The sequence below is a fragment of the Nerophis ophidion genome, linkage group LG18 (assembly GCF_033978795.1).
Source record: "Nerophis ophidion isolate RoL-2023_Sa linkage group LG18, RoL_Noph_v1.0, whole genome shotgun sequence".
Taxonomy (NCBI): Eukaryota; Metazoa; Chordata; class Actinopteri; order Syngnathiformes; family Syngnathidae; genus Nerophis; species Nerophis ophidion.
Genome location: NC_084628.1, coordinates 44,103,029 through 44,120,315, shown reverse-complemented (window position 1 = coordinate 44,120,315; position 17,287 = coordinate 44,103,029). Strand labels below are relative to the sequence as shown.

The 17,287-nt window shown below is 41.9% G+C and overlaps 1 protein-coding gene across 9 annotated transcripts in view; it reads left to right on the top strand.

Annotated features, from left to right (window-relative positions):
* The window catches only part of cux1b (cut-like homeobox 1b), a 207,058-nt gene that overhangs the window by 178,423 nt on the left and 11,348 nt on the right, over positions 1–17,287 (top strand). For 8 of the 9 annotated variants that reach the window (XM_061878193.1, XM_061878192.1, XM_061878190.1 and 5 more), the window contains 2 exons: positions 6,813–7,077; positions 7,160–17,264. The exons of the other annotated variant lie outside the window; for it this stretch is intronic. In XM_061878193.1, coding sequence (XP_061734177.1) covers positions 6,813–7,077; positions 7,160–7,631 — 737 coding nt within the window. In that variant the 3' untranslated portion in view covers positions 7,632–17,264. Of the gene's footprint in view, positions 1–6,812; positions 7,078–7,159; positions 17,265–17,287 lie in introns of those variants that run through there. 9 annotated transcript variants of the gene reach the window in all.

Below are 17,287 nucleotides of genomic sequence, written 5' to 3'. Positions count from 1 at the left end.
CAGAGAGGGAAATCACAACTAAGTCAATTGACCAAAACTATATTTATTAAAGTTATTAGCAGGTGACTTTTCAAATGATGCTACATATTAGCAGTAATGCTACTTTTGGTAGCAACAAATTAAAGTTGTCTATTCGACATATTCCCAAACCACCGCCAGACGATGGACACCCTGCTGTGTTTCTTGGGAATTAATTCTTCCTTCATTTGTTACCAGATTGGCACCTTCTTTATCTCGTATTACCACTCGCACCCCTCCGCTAGCATCACAGCTAACATTACCCATGTTGCTACCTCTCTGCTCCGCGAGGGCGTATACGTATGTGACGTATGAGGTGACAGTATGTGACATATGAGGTGACAGAATCTGACGTATGAGGTGACAGTATGTGAGGTATGAGGTGACAGTATGTGACGTATGAGGTGACAGTATGTGACGTATGAGGTGACAGTATGTGACGTATGAGGTGACAGTATGTGACGTATGAGGTGACAGTATGTGAGGTATGAGGTGACAGTATGTGACGTATGAGGTGACAGTATGTGACGTATGAGGTGACAGTATGTGAGGTATGAGGTGACAGTATGTGAGGTATGAGGTGACAGTATGTGACGTATGAGGTGACAGTATGTGACGTATGAGGTGACAGTATGTGAGGTATGAGGTGACAGTATGTGACGTATGAGGTGACAGTATGTGAGGTATGAGGTGACAGTATGTGACGTGTGAGGTGACAGTATGTGAGGTATGAGGTGACAGTATGTGACGTATGAGGTGACAGTATGTGACGTGTGAGGTGACAGTATGTGAGGTGTGAGGTGACAGTATGTGACGTATGAGGTGACAGTATGTGACGTATGAGGTGACAGTATGTGAGGTGTGAGGTGACAGTATGTGAGGTATGAGGTGACAGTATGTGACGTATGAGGTGACAGTATGTGAGGTATGAGGTGACAGTATGTGAGGTATGAGGTGACAGTATGTGAGGTGTGAGGTGACAGTATGTGAGGTATGAGGTGACAGTATGTGACGTATGAGGTGACAGTATGTGAGGTATGAGGTGACAGTATGTGACGTATGAGGTGACAGTATGTGACGTATGAGGTGACAGTATGTGAGGTATGAGGTGACAGTATGTGACGTATGAGGTGACAGTATGTGAGGTATGAGGTGACAGTATGTGACGTGTGAGGTGACAGTATGTGAGGTATGAGGTGACAGTATGTGACGTATGAGGTGACAGTATGTGACGTGTGAGGTGACAGTATGTGAGGTGTGAGGTGACAGTATGTGACGTATGAGGTGACAGTATGTGACGTATGAGGTGACAGTGTGTGAGGTGACAGTATGTGAGGTATGAGGTGACAGTATGTGACGTATGAGGTGACAGTATGTGAGGTATGAGGTGACAGTATGTGAGGTATGAGGTGACAGTATGTGAGGTGTGAGGTGACAGTATGTGAGGTATGAGGTGACAGTATGTGACGTATGAGGTGACAGTATGTGAGGTATGAGGTGACAGTATGTGACGTATGAGGTGACAGTATGTGACGTATGAGGTGACAGTATGTGACGTATGAAATGACAGTATGTGACGTATGAGGTGACAGTATGTGAGGTATGAGGTGACAGTATGTGACGTATGAGGTGACAGTATGTGACGTATGAGGTGACAGTATGTGACGTATGAGGTGACAGTATGTGACGTATGAGGTGACAGTATGTGAGGTATGAGGTGACAGTATGTGACGTATGAGGTGACAGTATGTGAGGTATGAGGTGACAGTATGTGACGTATGAGGTGACAGTATGTGACGTATGAGGTGACAGTATGTGACGTATGAGGTGACAGTATGTGACGTATGAGGTGACAGTATGTGACGTATGAGGTGACAGTATGTGAGGTATGAGGTGACAGTATGTGACGTATGAGGTGACAGTATGTGAGGTGTGAGGTGACAGTATGTGAGGTATGAGGTGACAGTATGTGACGTATGAGGTGACAGTATGTGAGGTATGAGGTGACAGTATGTGACGTATGAGGTGACAGTATGTGACGTATGAGGTGACAGTATGTGACGTATGAAATGACAGTATGTGACGTATGAGGTGACAGTATGTGAGGTATGAGGTGACAGTATGTGACGTATGAGGTGACAGTATGTGACGTATGAAATGACAGTATGTGACGTATGAGGTGACAGTATGTGAGGTATGAGGTGACAGTATGTGACGTATGAGGTGACAGTATGTGACGTATGAGGTGACAGTATGTGACGTATGAGGTGACAGTATGTGACGTATGAGGTGACAGTATGTGAGGTATGAGGTGACAGTATGTGACGTATGAGGTGACAGTATGTGAGGTATGAGGTGACAGTATGTGACGTATGAGGTGACAGTATGTGACGTATGAGGTGACAGTATGTGACGTATGAGGTGACAGTATGTGACGTATGAGGTGACAGTATGTGACGTATGAGGTGACAGTATGTGACGTATGAGGTGACAGTATGTGACGTATGAGGTGACAGTATGTGACGTATGAGGTGACAGTATGTGACGTATGAGGTGACAGTATGTGACGTATGAGGTGACAGTATGTGACGTATGTAAGAAGGTGCGCTTGTTTTACGTCTCTGTGAGAAGGAGAGTGATAAGAGCCTGTAGTGTAATGCCAGCAGCTAAAAGCAACTGCGTGAGAAGGTATACTCCAATATCACCATATAGTTATTTTCTATATCGCACAGAGACAAACCCGCGATATATCGCCCAGCCCTAAGTAAGAGCGTGATGTGACAGGTGGTGACAGTACACCTACTTTGAGACAAGAGCTATAGTGATGCATGCTTGCTTATGCTTTAAAGTCATATCCAACAATTGCGGGAGGTGGGGGTTGGGTGGCGTGGTTAAGAGGGGAGGAGTATATGTACAGCTAGAAAAGTGCAGATTGGATTTTAATCTATTTAAAACATGACATCAAAAATATATATTTATTGTCAGAAATCATTAAGATGATCAGTGTTTCCACAAAGATAAATATCATTGATTATTAATAATAATATAGAGTTAAAGGTAAACTGAGCAAATTGGCTATTTATCGCATTAATCAGTAACCAAGAAGTAGCTCTGGTTTCAAAAAGGTTGGTGACCCCTGCCGTAGATGTTATTGTCACATACGCATGTACAGTAGATGGCAGTATTGTCCTGTTTAAGAGTGTCACAACATTGCTGTTTACGGCAGACGAACTGCTTTACGGTAGACAAAAACGTGACTGCTGTTGTTGTGTGTTGATATCTCGCTGGGAGGACCTTAATGAAACTGCCCAAGAACTCGCACTCGATCATTCTACAGTTATGACGTCATTGGGCAAACACGCTGTTTATATTGTGGGAAAGTGGACGTGAAAACAGGCTGTCCTCACTCAGATCCGCATGGACCTAAGTGAGGCCACGCCCCCTCCAGTTCTGCCTGAATTTCGCGAGATCTTCGGGAGAAAATTTGTCCCGGGAGGTTTTTGGGAGAGGCGCTGAATTTTGGGAGTCTCCCGGAAAATCCGGGAGGGTTGGCAAGTATAATTTGTGGCTGTGTTGGATCCATTATGGATTGAACTTTCACAGTATCATGTTAGACCCGCTCGACATCCATTGCTTTTGTCCTCTCCAAGGTTCTCATAGTCCTCATTGTCACTGAGGTCCCACTGGGTGTGAGTTTTCCTTACCCTAATGTGGGCCTACCGAGGATGTGGTAGTGGTTTGTGCAGCCCTTTGAGACACTCGTGATTTAGGGCTATATAAGTAAACATGGATTGATTGAATTGCGACAACCACTTTTCACTGTCAATTGAGTTTGGTTTTTGAATTATGTCTGCTGGTGTTTTATCAACGCAAAGAATGTGCCTTGGCTCAAAAAATGTTGAAAAACGCTGCCCTAGATCATGCTGGGTTTCTGTCTTGTTTGCTCTTCACCCTTCTAGCTGCCATAGTCAGCAGCCATGGATGCTCTCTTCTTGCATGCATACATGTATTTATTCCACTGGGATCAGTGTGCTCCTAATTGTTGTCAATAATGGACAGCAAAAGTGTGCATGTTTGGGGGAGTACTATCCTTCAAGCTTCATTGAGGACTATTGACCCCAATGTAACAAAGCCCAGTAGTCCTGAGCGGGAACAGAGCTGCCAGCAAAGACACAAACCTCCCCTACAATAACCATGCTTGACCTCTCACCTTTGTGCTACCAGCCCGGAAGGTAGCAGCATACAAAGCTTGTTTCCAGCAGTCTAACCTTGCTCTGAGGGCCACCACTAACACAGCATATCTGACAGCAAGTATCGCGGTGGACCAAATGTCAAACTAATGCCACGCAGCTACGAACTGTTCATTTTCAGCCGCTGGCGCCCAAAGCAAGCTGTGCTACAGCGAGCAAGCTTCCTGAGTGGAATGGCAGGCGGCGTGCATTGTTACTGCTGCTGGGAAGCTCAATAGCACCATCTAGTGTCTGCTGAGGAGGATGTGTGGTAGATACTGCCTATTATATATAGAATAGGAACTATTGACTGTTTGATTTATAGTAATCAGGAATGATCTGAACAGGATGTTATGCTGCCAATTCCCGTACCGATTTTCCCTTTTTATTGTTTCCAAATGAGCTCTATTACAATCGATTGAAGTCTTGGATTTGTATTTTTTGACTATTCAAACTATTTCCTCCTGTCGTGCTTTTGTGAGGAACATTGAGTTAGGATTTCTATCTATGTTGGCGTTGAAGTCCTCACTTGAAACTGGGTCTGGAATTATTTCCTCCAATTTTGGTCCATATTTAATCTTTCTGATACTTCTTTTATGTTATCATTATTTGTATTTCCATCTGAGAAGTATTGAGGGTAGTCCCGCTTAGTGCCGTTGTTAATAATACTGTTGAGGATGGCCCGTGTTGCTCTCATATTGTTTTTGTTTCTGTCTAATAATTGACGGTAATGTTCTTTTCTGCCTCTTCTTAGTATGCAAGTTAGCTTGTTTTCAGTCGGTGGTCGATCCATCGGCACTCGTCTGGTGTTCCAATAATTACAAACCCTGCTTCCATATGAGTTGGGGAATTGGGTTAGATGTAAATATAAACAGAATACAATGATTTGCAAATAATTTTCAACCCATATTCAGTTGAATATGCTACAAAGACAACATATTTGATGTTCAAACTGATAAAAAAAAAAAAAAATTTTCTTTTGCAAATTATCATTAATTTTAGAATTTGATGCCAGCAACACGTGACAAAGAAGTTGGGAAAGGTGGCAATAAATACTGATTAAGTTGGGGAATGCTCATCAAACACTTATTGGGAACATCCCACAGGTGTGCAGGCTAATTGGGAACAGGTGGGTGCCATGATTGGCTATAAAAACAGCTTCCCAAAAAATGCTCAGTCTTTCACAAGAAAGGATGGGGCGAGGTACACCCCTTTGTCCACAACTGCGTGAGCAAATAGTCAAACAGTTTAAGAACAACCTTTCTCAAAGTGCAATTGCAAGAAATTTAGGGATTTCAACATCTACGCTCCATAATATCATCAAAAGGTTCAGAGAATCTGGAGAAATCACTCCACGTAAGCGGCATGGCCGGAAACCAACATTGAATGACCGTGACCTTCCATCCCTCAGACGGCACTGTATCAAAAACCGACATCAATCTCTAAAGGATATCACCACATGGGCTCAGGAACACTTCAGAAAACCACTGTCACTAAATACAGTTGGTCGCTACATCTGTAAGTGCAAGTTAAAGCTCTACTATGCAAAGTGAACGCCATTTATCAACAACATCAAGAAACGCCGCCGGCTTCTCTCGGCCCGAGATCCTCTAAGATGGACTGATGCAAAGTGGAAAAGTGTTCTGTGGTCTGATGAGTCCACATTTCAAATTGTTTTTTGGAAATATTCGACATTGTGTCATCCGTACCAAAGGGGAAGCGAACCATCCAGACTGTTATCCACGCAAAGTGGAAAAGCCAGCATGTGTGATGGTATGGGGGTGCATTAGTGCCCAAGGCATGGGTAACTTACACATCTGTGAAGGCACTATTAATGCTGAAAGGTACATACAGGTTTTGGAACAACATATAATGCCATCCAAGCGCCATCTTTTTCATGGACGCCCCTGCTTATTTCAGCAAGACGATACCAAGCCACATTTGGCATGTGTTACAACAGCGTGGCTTCGTAGTAAAAGAGTGCGGGTACTTTCCTGGCCCGCCTGCAGTCCAGACCTGTCTACCATGGAAAATGTGTGACACATTATGAAGCGCAAAATAGGACAGCGGAGACCCCGGACTGTTGAAGGACTGAAGCTCTACATAAAACAAGAATGGGAAAGAATTCCACTTTCAAAGCTTCAAGAATTAGTTTCCTCAGTTCCCAAACGTTTATTGAGTGTTGTTAAAAGAAAAGGTGATGTAACACAGTGGTGAACATGCCCTTTCCCAACTACTTTGGCACGTGTTGCAGCCATGAAATTCCAAGTTAATTATTATTTGCATAAAACTAAAATAAAGTTTATCAGTTTGAACATCAAATATGTTGTCTTTGTAGCATATTCAATTGAAAATGGGTTGAAAAGGATTTGCAAATGATTGTATTCTGTTTATATTTACATCTAACACAATTTCCCAACTCATATGGAAACGGGGTTTGTAATTCACTGACACTGTAACACCGGAACCATTTTGAAAGTACTTACCACCACATGGTGCCTCATATTTACCATACATGTGCTTGTTTTGGTCCCTGCAAATAATTGCTGCACTGTTTCTCTTCAGCCTACATGAAGAGGAGGCTGAGCTCTTTGAGTGACGGCCATTCTGTGGATGTGGGCCTCGTGGGGCCGGACTACACGCAGGGCTCTCAGAGTCCGGGGCAGCAGCATCTGAAGAAACCCAGGGTTGTGCTGGGACCCGAGGAGAAGGAGGCCCTGAAAAGGGCGTACCAACAGAAACCGTACCCCTCCCCTAAGACCATTGAGGAGCTGGCCTCCCAGCTCAACCTGAAGACTAGTACTGTCATTAACTGGTTCCATAATTATAGGTCAGCTTCAGTGATGTATTTAAGTCTGCTATTTGGAGGTGTGCCTTAGGAACCAATTATTAACCTTTCCTGTCTGCTTCAGGTCACGTATCAGACGAGAACTCTTCATCGAGGAGATCCAGGCAGCAGGAGGAATGGGGCCCGGCAGCGAGGGGGGCTCGCCTTCCCTCCGGGGGTCTAAAGCCGGAGAAGGGGACAGCTGTGACGGGACAGAATCCGAGGGCACGGTGGAGACGCGCCAGGGATTCGGCGTGGGCCTGGAGGACCACAGGGGAGTGTGCAAGGACCACGACATGGAGGCGGAGTCCGAAGCAGGGGGCTCTAATAATTCCCCTGCCCAGGTAGACTGCGTCCCCCCAGGGTCGAGTTGCGGATTAGGCCTCTTCAGCCTCACGGAGGCGTCCCCCAGTAGCTCCGCATCGAGTACTAATATACCGGCCAGGAATCCCAGGGACAACAATCTGCGGAAGAAGAAAGCGGCCAACCTCAATAACATCATTCACAGGCTGGAGAAGGCTGCCAGTAAAGAGGACCCCTCGGAGTGGGAGTTCTAGCACCCCCTCCCCCTCCCGACCGTCCCTTCGCCCCTCTCGTCTCATAACCTCACGACCTCTAACTCCGACCCCTCCTGCTCTGTTCCAGTCGGAGAGTGGACGCAGCCAAAGTCAAGCTCAGCAGCCATTTTTACTACCGAGAAGCTTTCCCAAAAAAACAAAAGAGGAAAGAAACAAAGCGTGGTTGGCAAAAAGTCTCCCGCCAGAAGATTTACTGATTACTTAGAAGAACAAAATAAGAGAACTTAAGTGTCTCTCCTTTTTTTTAAACGGAGTTTTGTTTTTGTACTGAGAAAAGCACTTAGCCGTCCTGCTGGCCTCCGGCCCTGCTGTACCCCGACCCCCCCATCACCAGCCACTGGTGCACCAGACTGGTTAGTCCCGAGCCGGGGGTCTGACCCACGGCCCGGGCTGAGAACCTGGACTGGGTAAGACAGCAGCTGTCCCAGTGAGAGACACTGCTAGATGATAGATAGAGACAGGAACTCTCTTGCAAGAACTCTCACTTTTTTTTGGAAAGGAGATGTCTTTTTCCCGCTCTTCTTCTCACCTCCCAAGTGTCCACAGACCTCCCCTCACTCAGTGAGACGCCTCATTTTTCACACTGTAGAGTGACTGTTACAAACCCTTTGCCTTTTTCACTCACTGCGTGTCTGCGTGTCGGTTTTAGTTTGGTTTTTTCGTATGTTTAGGGGTCGTGTCAGTGTGCACCCGTGTGTGTGTGTGTGCGTGCGTGTGTGTACACCACAAACGCTGTGTGTGTGTTGTCTCGATGGCAGCACGTCTGCTTCACTCCTACACTCTTAAGAGGGTCATGCCAGGCCCGAGTTGCCATGGTTACCGATATACAAACTTTGACCTGTGGTGTCCTCTATCCTATCCTGCTGACAGCCATGTGATGGCCAGAAGGATCACTTCATTTCTCACACACACACACACACACACACACGCACACACACACACACACACACGCACACACACACACACACACGTCTGGAAAGGAAGGAGAGAAGGAGCCCCCTTTTTTTTGCCTCCTTAGGTCCTCCTTGAAGGAAAGAGGGGTCATCTCTCCTTTATTTCTTCATCTTGCAATTTGGTTGCCAATAAGAGATTGCACAGTCTTTTGACTCTAAAGAAAACAAAATAGGGACTTTTTAGGATGCATTTTAATTAGTACAAAATAAGCAGAAAAGAGAATAACAAGTTACTGTTTTTTTGTTGTTGTTTTTTTTAAGCAAATTACCATATTTCCTTGAATCGCCGCCGGTGCGCTAATTGTTTTAAAACCTCTTCTCACTCCGGCACTCAGGCATGCGGTAAATTTAGGCCTGCGCTTATAAATTTGAGTGTGATGTAAGGATACCATCATGAAAAGCACATTTAATTAAAAAAAATGCTGTCCATGTGCAGCTCCTTCTGATCAAAAGCATCGATAACTTGTTTATAGAAGTCTTCCTTATCTTTCTTCAGTTTTAAAAGTCTCTTTGTCTCGATGGAGATCTTCCTTTATTACCTCTTGCTTCAATTGAAAGTCCAGTTTAGAAAACTGTTTTATTTTAGATATGTAATCCTCCATGTTAAAAGTGCAAGCGAGAGGAAAAAAAATAAAGGATCGCTGCTCACTCTTGCTGCTTGTTGTCACTTCTTCTGCAGCCGAGTAGTCGCAAGAAGGATCACTAGCGCTCTCTACCACCAGGAGGCGGGAGTCATTTAATGACTCATATTTGACACACGCAGCTACGGTATATTAATAAAACATAGCTGCTTACTGTTCTTTTTAGCATATTCAATAGCTTGGACCTTAAATCCTACTGAATAGCTCTTAATCTTCTTCTCTTTATGCAATTTCAAACGATTGAAATCAGCCTCCTCCATTTTGAAAATGATGACAGGTTAAGTGTCACTCGTGACGTGACGAGTTTGACCCTGTGGAAATTCTAGACATATGCTAATTATTTGGCGAAACGAGTTTGACCCGGCGGAAATTCTAGACATGCGCTAATAAAAATAATATTTTGCGAAATGAGTTTGACCCTGCAGTAATTCTAAACAGGTGCATACTATATACCCGGCGGCAATTCAAGGAAATGGTAGGTTGGAATAATGTTGCATCGTCACAAACTAATGAATTCACGTAGTACTGTAGCTGGTGATACTTAAACTCTTCTTTTCTAGGTCGTCACAGTTTGACCCAGCACTGGATTTGCTCGAGTGCGTGTGGATGTTTGGTGCGTGTGTGTGTGTGCGTGCGTGTGTGTGTGTGTGTGTGTGTGCGCGTATCTCCAGCTAATTTCCTGTTCACAAACACATCTTTTTATAGGCCAAATCAGGAAGAGCGTGTGCGTACATGTGACGGTGCGTCTCGTGTGTGTGTTTCCCTGCATGTAAGTCAGGGTCGAGGTCAATTCACTCAGAGTTTCAATTTACAAAAGTTCCTAAAGAAGCATGACGAAGCTCCTGGTTTTTTGCAATGTACAGTATTTGATTCCTTTTTTTTTTTTTTTCGTTATTTGGAAAGTCCACTCACTCCGAACCCGGGGTGAGTAGTTCCACTTTTTTCTCCAGTCTTCCCTGTATCCAGGGAGTCTTTTTACATTCAATTCTACTGTATACACTACAATTTGTAAGGGATATCACCTCCTCCTACTTTTCCTGGTCCCACACAAGCCCTCAGTGCCTGTCAGTCCACTGCCTCCCCTTTGTGTGTGTGTGTGTGTGTGTGTGTGTGTGTGTGTGTGTGTGTGTGTGTGTGTGTGTGTGTGTGTGTGTGTGTGTGTGTGTGTGTGTGTGTGTGTGTGTGTGTGTGTGTGTGTGTGTGCGTGTGTGTGTGTATCCGATGAGTGTGGGGGGGTTGATATTTCTACTTGCACACACTACTCGTGCACAACTGACACCCTTCTTTTAAAGATGCGTTACCATTAATCTTCTCTCACCACCTAGTATAATACAATGATTTACTGTAGCTTGGTTGTATTGCTATTTTGTTGTTGTTGTTGTCGCATTTATAGTTTTGGTTGTTATTCTGCTTATTTATAGGTGCTGTCATATTTCATTTAATGTCTTATCATTTGAGTTGTCTATTTTTTAAGGGATTATACTGTTCCTGAGGGCAAGTAACATTTTTTTCTTAGACGTTATAGACTGCCGGCAGTATTGGTTGATATTTACAAAGATGTACTAGTTCTCATTTGTTTGTATATTCATGAATTCTTAAGAAAAGCAAGTTTTAGTGTCATTTCAGTAGCTCTTAAATAATGCGTTTGCTACGCCTCACGCCCCCCCCCCCCCCCCCCCCCCCCCCCGGAGCTTTTTGCGTTCTTTTCCATGACAGTTATGCTCTCGAATTGCTAGCTCAAGAATGAACAAACATATCAAGATGAGTGATGATTGATAGCATATCTATTTCCCCGCTGATCATTTCTCCTGGTCTTGTGTCAGCTCTGTCATATCCTCCTTAATCACATCATCGATGATCAGGTCCGGGTGTAAGCTCGTTGTCACAAGAAATGAACCCATGCTGCAAAGAGGTCATATCTGCCAAATTGAGATTAGACGAGTTGTACCAGCTAGCAACCTGCAATTATTAAGAATTTCTATTCTCTAGCGGTCGGTATAGCCAAGCACTTATTAGGACAGGGTCTGTACAACACTACACCGGAGTACCATCCCAGGCTCCTGGGAAATGGAGGCCTTTTATTCGTCAGCGTGGTTGTAAACCAAGCACAGACTCCCGACATTAAAACAGAAAACAAACGCCACAGACAGAAGGGAAACACATCCCACGTGGTTACAATTAGTCACCGCCTTTCCAAACAGAATTCTCTTCTCACGCTATATGGACTCAAGTATTGGAACATGGCTGTTGTAACAGCTACGATGTGTGGAAGGATTTTTCAGGTCTTCCCAAATGTGTTTAACAGCGTCGAGGTCAGGGCTCTTGTTCTTCCTCACCTGTCAGGTTCAAACACCAAACAAGACAAAAAGCAAAAAATCAGGCAGAGACAGAGTCCAAATTAGCTCATGAGGAGAAAGGTCTGGGGCTGCACACTCAGTTACAGTCTCACACCACGCTCTTAAGGTACAGCCCTCGCGCTCCTCTATTTATTTGGAAGTTCGCTGAGGCTGCCTCTAAAGGGAGTGGTCACACATTATACTCATTGTAGATTGTCACATCAAAACTATGAATGAACACACGTGGAGTTATGTACTTAACACAAAAAAGGTGAAATAACTGAAATCATGTTTTATGTTCAAGTTTCTTCAAAATAGCCACCTTTGTTCTGATTACTGCTTTGCACACTCTCGGCATTCGAGTCCTCTGGGAACTCCTTCAAGACTGTTGGAATGCCGTTTCAGGTGACTACCTCTTGAAGCTCGTTAAGAGAATGCCAAGAGTGTCCAAATAGTGGCTATTTTAAAGAAACTCGAATACAAAATGTTCCAAACTCCTGTTTCCGCATACAGTACAGGCCAAATGTTTGGACACACCTTCTCCTCATTCAATCTTTATTTTCATGACTATTTACATTGTAGATTGTCACATCGAAACTGAATGAACACATGTGGAGTTATGTACTTAAAAAAAAAATAACTGAAAACATGTTTTGTATTCGAGTTACTTCAAAATAGCCACCCTTTGCTCGGATTTCTGTTTTGCACCCTCTTGGCATTCTCTCCATGAGCTTCAAGAGGTAGTCACCTGAAAGGATTTTCCAACAGTCTTGACAGAGTGCCCAGAGGTCCGAAATGCCAAAAGTGTGCAAAGCAGTACTGAAAGCAAAGGGTGGCTATTTTGAAGAAACTTGAACATAAAACATGATTTCAATTACCGGTATTTCACTTTTTTTTGGTTAAATACATAACTCCACATGTGTTCTATTCATAGTTTTGATGTGACAATCTACAACACGGGTCAGCAACCAGTGAGCTGCACCAATATTTTAAATTGTATTTATTTACTAGCAAGCTGGTCTCACTTTGCTGGACATTTTTAATTCTAAGAGAGACAAAATTCAAATAGAATTTGAAAATCCAAGAAAATATTTTAAAGACTTGGTCTTCACTTGTTTAAATAAATTCATTTATTTTTTTACTTTGCTTCTTATAACTTTCAGAAAGACAATTTTAGAGAAAAAAATACAACTTTAAAAATGATTTTAGGATTTTTAAACACATATACCTTTTTACCTTTTCAATTCCTTCCTCTTCTTTCCTGACAATTTAAATCAATGTTCAAGTATTTTTTTTTTTATTGTAAAGAATAATAAATACATTTTAATATAATTTTTCATTTTAGCTTCTGTTTTTTCGACGAAGAATATTTGTGAAATATTTCTTCAAACTTATGATTAAAATTCCCCAAAAATATTCTGGCAAATCTAGAAAATCTGTAGAATCAAATTTAAATCTTATTTCAAAGTCTTTTGAATTTCTTTTAAAATTTTTGTTTGGAAAATCTAGAAGAAATAATGATTTGTCTTTGTTAGAAATATAGCTTGGTCCAATTTGTTATATATTCTAACAAAGTGCAGATTGGATTTTAACCTATTTAAAACATGTCATCAACATGCTAAAATTAATCTTAATCAGGAAAAATTACTAATGATGTTCCATTAATTCTTCATTTAATTTTTTCATAAAGATTCAATTAGTTAGTTTTATTTCTTATTTTTTTCGGTAGATTTTGGAATTTTAAAGAGTTGAAATTAAAGATAAACTATGTTTCAAAATGTAATTTTCATTTTTTTCATGTTTTCTCCTCTTTTAAACCGTTCAATTAAGTGTTTTTTTCATAATTTATTCTCTACAGAAAACCTTCCGTAAAAGGAAAAAAATGTACGACAGAATGACAGACAGAAATACAATTTATTTAAGTGTGTATCAAACTGGTAGCCCTTGGCATTAATCAGTACCCAGGAAGTAGCTCTTGGTTTCAAAAAGGTTGGTGACCCCTGGTCTACAATGTAAATAGTCATGAAAATAAAAACTGAAAGAGGAGAACGTGAGTCCAAACTTTTGGCCAGCACTGTATGTGGAAACAGGAGTTTAGAACAGGGGTGTCCAAAGTGCGGCTCGGGGGCCATTTGTAGCCCGCAGCTAATTGTTTACCGGCCCGCCACACACTCTTCAAAAATTGCAAAATTGATAGTATTGCAAAAATTAATTAAAAAAAAAAAACATTTAAGAAAAATGAAATGAGGTGAAATCTAATGAGAAAATGTTGACACAAAGCTGCCATGCAGGCAGTTTTTTTTTTTCCATTGCTCAAAAAAAATGGACAAACAAATCTATGTTATAATGAATTTTTACTTTAGAATTATCACTTTAACATGTTTTATGTGGAACAAATATTGCATATGTTGTGGGGTTGCCATATAAAAACAAAGTTTTGACAAAAGAGCATAAAACCAACAAAATAATAGTTCAAACTTAAAATCGACAGATATATTGGAAGTTGATCTTGAAATTTAAGTGTTAAAAGTAAAAAAAAAAAAACGAATAAAAATGTATCACTTTATGAGTGGGGAACCTTTCGGATCTCAAATATATTTAGTAGGATTTTATTGAACTTTTCACTATGATTACTCAAAACTATTAAATAATTAAAATCAATGGTGTCCTGCATTATTGATCTTTGAGGGCTTTAATTCCTAAATAAAGGAACTCTCCTGAAGGAATCAATAAAGTACTATCTATCTATCTAAATACTGCATATTTCAGTTTTAGAATAGAAGAAGAATAGAATGAACTTTATTGTCATTATATTTGCATATAACGAGATTAAGACTCAAACTTAAGGTGCGGTAGTGGGAAGAAATATGGGGTAAAATAAATGACACAAGAGGTAATAAAGGAAAAACTAACAATTGAAATAAACAGACTACTGTCCAATAAAAATAATAAGCAATTCTGTACAATATACAAAACACTGTAGAAGTACAAAATACAAATACTGTACAATATACAGAACAAGACAGGAGTACCGAAGTAATAAATAACAATCAGTGTCGGACGTATTGCACTGGAAGTGTAGTATTGCACAGTAGGGTATTAGGGCATTATATTGTATATAGGGGTGAATTATTATTATTATAAGTTAGAGTTCAACATGGTGACAGCTTTGGGAAAGAAGCTGTCTCTGAGCCTGTTTGTTCTGGCTCTGATGCACCTGTAGCGCCTGCCCGATGGTAGCAAGGTGGAAGCCAGGGTGTGTGCTGTCTTTAGTGGTGTTTTTTTTGTTCTGTTGAGGCAACGGGAGTTGTGTAAGTCCTTCAGGGAGGGCAGGGGACAGCCGAAGATTTTTTGTGCAGACTTTACGACCCTCTGAATCACCTGTTTGTCTGCTTCAGTGCAGATGGCGTACCACACTGTTATGCAGTACGTCAGCAGGCTCTCCACAGCCGTGCGATAGAAGGTCACCACCAGCTGCCTCTCCAGTCTGTTCTTCCTCAGCACCCTTTTACTATAAAAAACAAAGTTGTCTTTGACAGAAAAGGCATAAAACCTTATTTGTTTTACTTTATATCAACCTCAAGTTGATACAGAGATTTACTGTAAGCTTTAAATAAAAAAATAATATTAATAATTTGACTTATTTTTAACATTTTAGTGACTGAGACCCTCTATGCTCCCCAGGAGCTTAAGGATTTAAAAAAAATCCATATATTTTGTTGTGCTTTGAAAATGAAAAATATCAAATTTTCTCTGTGGAAAAGTTAGGACACCCCTGGTTTTGAACATTCAGAAAGTTTTCATGAATGAGTAATAGTTTCCCACCCCTAGAGGAGAACAACACTTAATTATTGAACCAACAGGAGAGGCGTCCCAATACTTGTGTCCATACAGCGCAAGCCGTCGTGTCGGTCGTCCCTTCCTGCGGGCGACAGGTGTCAAACATCCGAAGGCCGGCGGCGGACGACATCGGCACGCTTTTCTAGCTACTGCGACATTGTACCAAGCACTTAAACCCTTTGAGCCGTCGCCTTGTCCCCCGCCATCCTCCAACCACGTCAGATCTGTGCCTTTAACTGCCAAGCAGGGCACCCGACTTGCGATATCAAAGTCTGATCCACATGGAGTCCCCTCAAACACCCCCAAGCCGTCGTCTCTCCTGGAGAGGGTGTGTGTGTGTGTGTGTGTGTGTGTGTGTGTGAGTGTGTGTGTGTGTGTGTGTGTGTGTGTTTGTGTTCTTAAGGATGGACCCCCTCGGGCTAAGGCGGGTCCCCCAGCATGACGACGTGGTTGTGCATATCTCAGCACGCAGCAAACACTGTAATAACACTGAATTTATTCATAGGGCATTTTTCTTTCTTTTCCGTCTGTTCCGTGTCAGGTTTGCTGTGGCGTCACTGCAGGTATTGAGATGACGTGTGCCAACTGTTTGGAGAAGAGGAAAAAAAAAAGTGTAAATAAGCAGCTCCGGAGTCACTTAGTGTCACAGTGTGCTTTTATTTTGAAGGCAGGACGAGAGAAGGGACGATTCAGGACTTTTTTTCCATGATCCACAGATATTTTTCTACAAATTTAAAGATGGAGATGATTCTATACACTGTTGTAAAGGTGTAACAGATGCTGTATATCACGACTTGTTTGTTTTGTTTTTCTTTTCCGAAGTCGTAAAGCTTTACTGTATGATCTGTTTTTTGAAGTAGTGCTTATTCATGTTTTTGTTGGTTGTGTTTGAAGCCTGGACAGCAGCACTGGTCACCCTATTCAGGAAAAAAAAAACCTTTAAAAAAGAAGAAAGAAAAACCTCAGATGTTTTTTTTTTTTTGTAATAATAATAATAATACTTTTAGAATATATGTAATGAAGTGGGTTTTGTAAAGAATGACAGCAGTGCTGTATGCAGAGCACACACCTAACACAGCACAATACACTCATGCTCGCCTCTTCCTTTCTCCATTTCTTTTTCAATCTTTTGGAATTGTCCCCTCAACCTTTCTGGAATGCTCAACATTTCAGTGGAGAAAACACAACAAAAAAAAAGGAAGCAAAAAGCCAAATAGTGACGTAGTGGTCCACATGTTGTCGTCTCCCTCCTGTAGCTTCAACCACCGTGTAGACTGACAACCAAAATGTCCCGGGGAGGAGAGAGAGAGAGAGAGAGAGAATTCCTTCCCTCCCCTCCCTCCTCTCCAACGTTGGAAAGCTTTAAGATGTTTGTTGAGGCTTTAGCACGTCTTTTTCTTTTTCTTCCCAAGTCCATTTGACCCTAAGCGGAACACTTCTGCTTAGTTGAAACGTGTGCGTGAGTGTGTGTGTGTGTGTGTGAGTGTGTGTGTGTCGTTGACAAAAAAAAAGGATGCATGACCGTAAAAGGGACACTTCATTCCCTCCCGCCCGTCGCCCTCACCTCTCTCAGCACTTCCGTCACACACGAGATGCTGTTTTTTTTTTCCTCATGTTTTCATGTATCATGGCTTTCTTTATATCTTTCTATTTACTAAACGTAACATGTTGTTTGTTCCCAGCACTGTAAGACAGTCCCTTCTGCAAACATTGAAAAAGCAATATCACTGTATGAAACTTTCACGATGTATTTGTTATGATTGACATTTGATTCATCATCATTATTATTCACATGCACCCTAGGTGTGATAATTGAAGTAAATCTCTTTTATACAAATACTACCAGTGTGCTGCGTTGTTGCTGG